The sequence below is a fragment of the Grammomys surdaster genome, unplaced genomic scaffold (assembly GCF_004785775.1).
Source record: "Grammomys surdaster isolate TR1022 unplaced genomic scaffold, NIH_TR_1.0 62, whole genome shotgun sequence".
Classification (NCBI taxonomy): Eukaryota; Metazoa; Chordata; class Mammalia; order Rodentia; family Muridae; genus Grammomys; species Grammomys surdaster.
The window spans coordinates 12,759,862-12,769,364 of NW_021604564.1; the positions used below are offsets into that span (position 1 = coordinate 12,759,862).

The 9,503-nt window shown below is 43.4% G+C and overlaps 1 protein-coding gene across 4 annotated transcripts in view; it reads left to right on the forward strand.

Annotated features, from left to right (window-relative positions):
- Positions 1–9,503, forward strand: part of Pld1 (phospholipase D1) — a 196,118-nt gene that overhangs the window by 127,364 nt on the left and 59,251 nt on the right. For 3 of the 4 annotated variants that reach the window (XM_028763312.1, XM_028763305.1, XM_028763299.1), the window contains 3 exons: positions 1,039–1,252; positions 2,025–2,138; positions 8,952–9,080. In XM_028763312.1, coding sequence (XP_028619145.1) covers positions 1,039–1,252; positions 2,025–2,138; positions 8,952–9,080 — 457 coding nt within the window. The remainder of the gene's footprint in view (positions 1–1,038; positions 1,253–2,024; positions 2,139–8,951; positions 9,081–9,503) is intronic. The other variant, XM_028763313.1, reaches the window with a different exon arrangement.

The following is a 9,503-nucleotide window of genomic DNA, read 5'->3' on the forward strand; positions in this document are numbered from 1 at the left end:
CTTTCTTTCTTTCTTTCTTTCTTTCTTTCTTTCTTTTTTGTTTTTTCCCTGTGACAGAGTTTCTCTGTGAAGCCCTGGCTGTCCTGGAACTCACTCTGTAGACCAGGCTGGCCTCAAACTAAGAAGTCCACCTGCCTCTGCCTCCCAAGTGCTGGGATTAAAGGCCTGCGCCCCCACTGCCCGGCATGCTCTTCTTCTTTACTGATGGGAGTATTGGTGGCTTTTCTGGGGGTTGAAAAAAAGAGCAATGCACTGACAAATGTATTCCTCAACTCTTCTCATTGCTGAGACCAAGTACTTGACAAGAAGCAACTAAGGGAGGTAGGATTTGTTTTGGCCAGCAGGTTAAGGGGTACAGCTCCTTAGGCTGGGGAAGGTGTAGAAGCAGGAACCTAGAGAAGACAAGCAATCAAACCTCAAAGCCCACCCACAGTGAGTCCCCTCCCCCAGCAAGGTTTTACCTCCTAAGGCCTTTCAAAACTGTGCCACCAACTGGGAACTAAGTATTCAAACAGCCTGTGGGGGACATTTTACATTCAAACTGCAGGGAGGAGGCAAAGCAAGAAAATGATTGACAGAGGAAGTCATTATTAATCAGAGAAGTTGGGCATTTAAACAATGAATTTAAATAGTGTAATTAGTGGGAGATAAAGGGGTTAGGGAAATGAAATTCAAGTTTTATTTAGGCACTGAGGCATGCACCTTTAATCCCAGCATGTGAGGGGCAGAGGCTGATGGATCTGAGTTTGAGATCAGCTTGGTCTACATAGCAAGTCCCAAGAAAGCCAGATCTAGAGAGAGAAAGAGAGACCCTGTCTCATAAAACAAACAACAAGAACAAAAACAAGCAGACAAATGAATTTGACCTGCTAAAGAAGGAGCCACAGCAGGGCTCATCCCTGTGGCTCCTTCTCATACCTGAGACTCTAGTCTGTTCTGGGGCCACCAACATTTTAAACTGCCTCGTAGCTCTAATTAAGTGAAAGCCTGTTGTAGTATACTTCATGAGTGGTCTTATATTTTTAATAACTTTCTCAGGCAGCAACAGTCGAGTCTATGGAATCCTTAAGCCTCAAGGGTAAACATGAATCTCATAAAAACGAGCCCATCTCAAAGACTGTCGATGATACTGACATGAAGCTGAAAGGGATAGGAAAGGCCAGGAAGTTCTCCAAATTCAGTCTGTATCGCCAGCTGCACCGTCGCCATCTGTACAACTCGGACAGCATCAGCAGCATCGACAGTACCTCCAGTGAGTCATGCCCTTGCTTGAACTTTCCTTGGCTGCACTGTGGGCCTTGCAGCCCTTGCCTATTTGCTTTATAAAGCTCTGTGGTGACATTCAATGAACAATGTGCAAAGACTGCCATGCATCCCGTGTGCCACCATGACACGTGACACTGTGTTGTGAGACAGGGTCTCATGCGGCCCAGGCTGGTCTCAAGCTCACTGTGTGATAGATACTGATCTTGAGCTCTTGTCTGTCCCATGTTGGGGTCACAGGCGTGTACCACCAATGCTTGTTTTATAAAGTTCTGGGTGTTAAACAGGTTCATGTAAGCAACCACTCTACCAAATGGGCTCCGTGCCCAGTCTCCTTTGCCTCATTTTAAAACCATATTTATTGTCAATACAGTGTAATCATAGCCACTAGTGATACTTTTGATGGTCACATAATGACTAAAGCTTTCTAAAATATGACAAGGTATAAAGAGAAAAGGAGCACCAGGTGTCCTTTATAAACCTTTCATAGAATAAATTTATTTATTTTTCATCCAGAAATATATCAAACTTGTATCAGCAGATATCAGATATTCTATATCATATGAATTTACTATTCTTTGCAAATCTTGCTTAAAGGGCTGTGAATTTTCTATCACACTAGATCTTATGGCTGATTTTATAGACCTGCTTGTTCTAAAAATGTTTAAGTGTGCTTTCAAGTTTATAAAATTTGGTACATAGACATATATATGTAAATACGTTTCTTTGTAAAACAAAAAAGAACTCTCAACTTTCTCCAGGTTATTTTAACCACTATAGAAGTCATCAGAATTTAATCCATGGGTTAAAGCCCCACTTGAGACTCTTTCGCCCTTCCAGTGAGTCTGAGCAGGGGCTCACTAGGCACAGCACTGGTAAGTGACTGGCTAGTGTCAGACCCCATGGGCTTCAGCTTTTGTTGTTTCCTTTGCTGCACAACCACAGTGAGTGTGTGTTCATGTTGTCTTTCTGCTCAGTCTTCTTGTCCCATATGTTAGGTAGGACTTGCTCCAAGTAAGTGCAAGCTCTGTATGTCTGAGGACCTACTCTCTAGCAGTGAAGAGAAAAAAACACATAGCACAAGGCATATGTACCACACACGGGAACACACACACACACACACACACACACACACACACACACACACACCTCTGTGTGAGGTAGACAGACTTTCTCTTCCTGACCTAGAGAAATGTTTTGAATAAGGAGCTTGTCCTTAGGTCAGACGGTACCTGGGGAGGGGAGGGGAGGGTAGGATGGTGTAGAAGGTGAAGGAAATGAGATATATGGATGGAAAAGACCAACTTCTTCCCTGTTATTAGGAAATGCCACTTGCAGCTAAGGCACATGGTTGGTGTTAAAGGGTGCACTGAGGCAGAGTCCCAGACAAAGTGAGGAAAATGAACTTCACTTGTTGGAAAAATCTTAAGGGTTTTTGAATAGAACTAGAATGTTTTACATGGGGATGGTTAAAAAAAATGTTATCTGATACCTTTTACGGGAAGAATCTTGAAGAATGAATTAATCAGGGCCTAAATTATGGAGGAGAGAATGAAGGTTTTGGCAAACGATCTCAGGATGGGGAATCGCTAGAGTGAATCACCAGCCAAGTGTGCAGATGGTCCAGCCTTGGATGCTTGTGCTGCTTGACAAGGATAGTATCTCCTTTTCACAGATAAGAGAACTTGACTGAGATGGTGAGGGATTTGCTCAGTGTGGCCCCAGTTTATCAGCATCCTCATGTTCAGTAGTCACGTGCCTAACTTAGCAGACACGCAGACACCCACCCATCTTGTCCTTTGGCTCGACCCCAAGGCTACATATGGTACTGTTCTGCTAGATTAGGCATTGGACCCCAGCTGCCAGGCCTGGATGAGTCTCCATGGCACCTGACCAGTGAGGTTAGATCTTGAAGAGTGGTTCAAACATTCTTCAGGAACCCAGCTATTAACTTATTTTTAATTACACATGTTTATATTTATGTGATTATATGTATATGCATAGGCCATGGTGTTTGTGTGGAGGTCAGAGAACAACTTACAGGAGCTGTTTTCTCTTTCTTCTATGTGATGCTAAGAGATTGAACTCAGGTCCTTATAGGCTTGGTGGCAAGCACCTGTATCTGCTGAGCTAACACATGGACCCAGACCTAGCATTTTTTAAAGGGGATTAACTATATGTAATGAACCAAAGTTCAGTGTAACTGGTAGTTTTATAAATTCTAATACTGATACACAATTAAAAATAGAAAACATTATGTGGGGAACATCTTAGCTATTTAACATAAGGCTAGTTCTTGATTGACTATGAGTTAAGGGACAACTTTCACTACCGCTGTCTGTACCTGTGTGAGCCTCAAAGTTCTCAGGGCTGGAAGCTTCTGGGAAACCAAGGGGACCAAGGCAGGGTACCTGTAGCTATAAAGAAAAATTAAGAGCAGGTCTGGAAAGTGTCCATCCTGGTGTGTGTGTTTGCTGGTTTATAATTGAGGTTCAAAATGTGATGGAAGAATAAGGCTGCAGAAGTGTGAAAGAGGGGGTTTGTGCTTTAACAATTGGTGGTGTGCACGATGGAGCAAGTGGGATGGAGGCAGAAAGGTACCTGGCATGTTAGGCCAACCCTGTCTAAGGGCAGAAGACCTACGTGATGATCTGAGGATGTGGTGCCGATGAAAAGTGTCCTTAGCATGCATTCACTGTCTCCTCCACCCATCGACTGGAGACAAGTTTATTTTAAGAGAAAAATAGAAAGTAAACAACACAGATTTTAGACTCTGGGAATAATGAGGAAGTAAGGGCCATGGGGACCCAAACCTGGGTTCCCTGAAATAACGGGATGTACTGCTAACCACTGAGCCATCTCTCCAGTCTCCTTATATACTTAATTGAATAAATATGTACTGAACTATGACATGCCAACCACTGCCCTGTACTGTGGATGAAATGAATGTAACAGATGAAATGCAGTTAGCATGCTGAGCAGTAAGAATGGGCGTTCCATACACAGATAGATTGTTGCAGATAATTATCATGGAGACCAATGGGGTGAGAGTAGAGGGATGAATTAACTATTTTATGGAATCTGATTAAAGAATGGTAGTTTTATGGGTTGGGTTTCAACTGGAGGTCAAAAGGAAGAGGAGGAGCAGATGAAATTGTCTGGGGAGGTGTCTGAAGCAGAATCAATAGTAAATTCGAAGAGTCTGTGGCAGGGGAAGGATTTGGATATTCTAGAAATGTGTCCTGTGAAGATGGGAGAAAAGCAGGAAGATGGTGGCTGTGTGGGTTATGGGCAGGTTTGTAGACTGCTGTAAGGACCCCAGCTCTGGGGAACTGAGCAACTGTCTTGCCACACAGAGGTCAATATGCAGAGTACAGGTGAGACCACTGCAGAGTTTAAACAGAGAGACTACGCTAAATTTAATCCCTCTTAATGAGGTCAGTAATCATTGTACATTTTGTAACATGTCTTTTAACTCGAGAATCACTCAGCTATTCTCGAGGAATTTTTTATTCTTTTCAAAATTATGTTGTAAGAAGGAGGATTCCAGGTTGATATTGCTTTGCTTGACAGTACATTAAATACCAAGTTTGATTCCTTTTCCATTTGGGAAGCATTCTCTGATCCTTCCTTTGTATCAGATTTCACACTGATCAGGGTGATGGATGGCAAGCTAAGGCTTCCTGAGACTCCTGTCTGGGCTGCAGTGCACAGGCTACATAAGACGCTGTGAGTTCCCTCAAGACAGGGACCTCTGGCAGACATGGTGGCATGTATCCACAATCTTAGCATTTGGGAGACAGAGACAGAGGATTCAAGAGCAGCCTTGCTTACATAGTGAATTTAAAGCCAGCTGGGGCTAGATGGGCTTTGTCTAAAAACAAAACAAGATAACAACAAAAAACCCCTAAAGAACAAAAAAGGTATATTGTCTGCTAGCTGAGAGTAAAAATAGGTTTAAATACTTTGCCACTTAGAATAGTGGTAACATCATTGCTCAAGAGTTTGCTGTAAGTGAAACTATCTTAACAGATTCAAAATAAGGTCTTAAACCCTAATACACTGTTGGAAATCTACAAAGTTTGAAGACTGAACATTTTCTAAAACACACAACTCATTCAGGACCTGGATTGAAACCACCCTTAGATATAAATATAGATTGAAAAGGAAGGTGTTGGGGGCAGCTCAGTGGAATGCTTGCCTGGCATGCGCGAGGCCCTGGGTTCAAGCCCTAACACTACAAAAATTTGGAAGGTAGAGGCTAAGGAGAGAGAGATGTGGTTTCAGGATACTGTTTTATCTTAGGGCACAGATTTGGCAGATAACAAAAGTGTTTATTTTCACTTCTCAGCCCTAAGCATTCAGTGGGACAAACACACAGAGGTCTATGAGAAGCCCTGGACTCAGATGTGCTTCAGAAACTAGAAGATGCTAGGGTTTAGGAGGTAGCATACTGTCTATACCCTGTGTATAGTCCCTGTGTTTTGTGGCATTTCCATTAGGCCCCAGCAATACAGGAAATGCAAGTGAGCTCTTTGCATAGGTGTAGCGTGAGGGGACAGGTGCAGCCAGGAAAGCTTCCTTGTCAGTTCAGGTCAGTTTCTGATGACACATGCTCTATGAAGACAGCACTGAGTTTTTAGATTGGTGGAACTTGGGGGTTATGGTTAAGGATTAACTTTTGTGAACTGCACTGGAAGACTCTATCTAGCCTTAGGGAGGCTTTGGTGAGTCAGGCTAAAATTAAGCTAACCCAAAAAATGCTGGAGAACACCATGGTGGGGGTTGGTTAAAGGTAAAGATGCATGAAGAATATACTCGATGTAAGTAGGTTGTGCCACTGTGCTCAAGACTGAAGTAGATGGAAATTTCCAGAAGGATTATCAGAGTACCATTATGGTGTGGGAAGTGGTGATGGGAAGGACGTGAGGGAGACAGTTGGTCAGAGGAGAGGAGAGCCACACAGGAGCCTATGAGGCTGGAACCGAGTCACCCTGGAAGGGAGCATCGATGCTACAGGATGCTGGCAATTTTACTCTTAGGTGTGACAGCAAGGTCAGGTGACTTCCGGAAAGAATAGGAAGATGCCCCTGCTGCAAACACTAGCTGCTGACAGACAGGGGTGCAGAAAACTGGCACAGTATATCCAGGGACGAGAGATGCAATTGTGATGATGTCATCTGGTAGCCAGCTATGGCGCCTCAGGGCCAGTTCACAGAGGTCTGGGCGTGCCTGGTAGCCTTCCTGTGCTGTTCAGAGAACTGATCGGAAGAACTGAGCCTTGCCTAGTAACAAAAGCATGTCAGAATTGTGAGCATCTGAATTCAGTTACTACCAGGGTATTTTTAGACTAGAAATTTACTTTCATTTTGTTTTCCAAGCAATAGCTGGCTATCATAATATTTCAATAGGTGTATATGTTAAAACCTTGGCTTCATTTCTCAAATTGATAAAAATAAATTATACATATGTACATATTTGCAATCACCACACACAACTAATACCGAAGCTCAAACTTTTTATTTATTTATTTATTTATTTATTTATTTGGTTTTTCGAGACAGGGTTTCTCTGTGTAGCCTTGGCTGTCCTGGAACTCACTCTGTAGACCACGCTGGCCTCGAACGCAGAAATCCGCCTGCCTCTGCTTCCCAAGTGCTGGGATTAAAGGCGTGGGCCACCACTGTCCGGCCTGAAACTCACACTTAATAATTATGTTTGTATTTCTTAATATTTAAAGTTTGTGGGGGTGTTGGGAGGGGTGCACATGTGTGTGCAGGGCATAGGAGGCCTGTGGAGCTCGGAGAACGTTTTAGGAGAGTCAGTTCTTCCTTTTTACCATGTGAACCCTGAGGACTGATTCACAGCCTCAGGTACCTTTATTTACTAACTGAACCATCTCTCTGTGTCTGTGTTTTGTGAATTTGGAGTTGACTTTCTATTTATTTCATATTCTTACTCTCTCTGCCCCTCCTTACCTACCCTTCTCTCCCTGCACTCCCTCCACAGCACATAGCATGCTCCCTATGGAAAGCCTGCAGGGCCACACCAGGTCACCTATGCTTTTTCCTTTAGGCTTACACAGCAGGAAAGCCAATGGCTGGGTGAATGTAATAGAAGTCTGTTTCAAATGGTAGTTGGTTTTATTGACATTGACAGTTTAAACCATTTGTATAACAATATTCCAACAACCTTTGGAAGGTTAATTAATTTTGAGATAGAGTATTACTTGTGTGTGGTAACTGTACAATAATATTTGTTCTGCAAACATCTTTAAGTTACTTCCTGCAAGCTGGGAGCTCCAGCAGGGAGTGAAGGCATACGGTGCCTACTCTTGACTTTATCAATTATTGGAGGAGGCATATCTGCTCAGAGTTTTATGTAATTAGGTAGCCTGGGTCAGAGGCCTTAGGTGGGCATTTTCTGACTGGACATTACTGGTCTCCTGCAAGGGTCTGCTCTGTCCTTTTGAGGCTCATGAGGAATGACTAAGAGATCAGACCAAAGGGAGGAAGAACATTCTATGCAGAACGGGTAACATTCAAACTGCACAGAGGCATGGCAAATCATCCTGTCAAAATACAATGAAAAAATAAGGCAAGCAAAGCCTGGGGCTAAGCAAAGGAAAACAAGGAATCAAAAGACAGGTGGTTGTCAGCTTGGGAAGCAACTCCTACACGAACTAACTCCTCAGCACGAAACGACCTGTAGATGGTAGGTGATTCCAGAGAGGTTTTTCAACAACTTAGCATTTTACAAAGGCAGTTCCTGGTAAAATGTGGTGGCCTCTCATTAGCTACTTCAAGTGGTTCTATTATTCATTTAACAATCATTCTTGCTCTCCACCCCCAACCCCTCACACCAGTGTGGCTAACATCCCTGTGCTAAGCACTGTGTGTGATTTCAGTTCTGCTTTGCTCTTTGCTGCTTTGTCATCTTCATGGCTGACACAACCCTGAAGCTTTCAACTGTTTAACTCGAGGAGGTATCTGTTCTTAAGTAGAGTGGGCCATTCAGCACTTTGTGGAATGCTACTGCAAACTGCTGCTTGAGTGCCTCGATTGTAAGCTTCTGCCTGTTGTTATATTTTTATGGATGATGTTTGCAATTTTAGGAATGTTAAAGACTGCAAGTTCTTAGTTGTCATCTAGGTCAAATCATACTCTTTACATAAGGCTTTATGACCCCAAAAGTTGAAGCTTGGTGTCATGTGCCTAGCTAATTGTGGAGCTGGAGCATGGACTGCCTGTAAACAGGAGACTCGTGCTTTTTGAGATGAGAAGGCCTGGGGTATCCACGGTATTGGTAAGGGAAGAGATAGCCTGGGTCCTGTTGCCTCTGTCTAGGGTTCTCCTGGAGCCCCACCTGGGGAATTCTCTCTTTATAGTTTACTCTGTGGGCCACTTTCCCTGACCTGGTAGGCTTTGAGAAGAAGCTACTCAACTGCCAAGAATGTTAAATTCTATGGTATGATGATGACTCTGGTTAGGGCCTCCATTGCTACCTACAGTGAATCTTGTGAAGGTTGGCATACAATGTCAGCCCACAGTCCCTGATCAAGTGGATGCAGGCTGTCCTAGTGAGGATTCAGGAAGAAAAGTGAGTGTGTGTTAAAATAAGGAATCAGGAGGTCCCTCTCTGGGCCCTACCCAACTCTCAGTCTCTGAGCCAGTCTTGCATGTTCGCAGACACTGGCTCCATCCGAAGTGTGAAGACCGGAGTTGGAGAGCTCCACGGGGAGACTAGGTTTTGGCATGGGAAGGATTACTGCAACTTTGTCTTCAAGGACTGGGTTCAGCTGGACAAACCTTTTGCTGGTGAGTATAGGGGTGGTGGCGGCTACAGGTTCTGTGCTGTTTTTCACTTTAGGGCATCTCAGAAGTATGCATGTGAATGATCTAAGGGCTGTCTGTTTTGTTTATTTAAATATTTGCTTGGCTCATATTAATTATATACAGTAATGCTTCATTATGACATTTCATACTTGTATATAAAGTGTTTTGATTTGTCTATTTCTCTCTTTCCCCTCTCCCATTTCCACTGATCCCCGTTCTCCAACGAGAAACCCTTCTACTTTGACTTTTGATGGTCCAGGAAGTTTAATTAGGTTTGCTTACAAGAGCTTGGATAAGGAGTTACTCATAGGAGCACAGGTGACTTACAAATGTCTACACCACTGAAGAAATGTCTTTTCCTCCCTGGCCATTGACTACCTACAGATCCTCAATAAGTACCTCAGA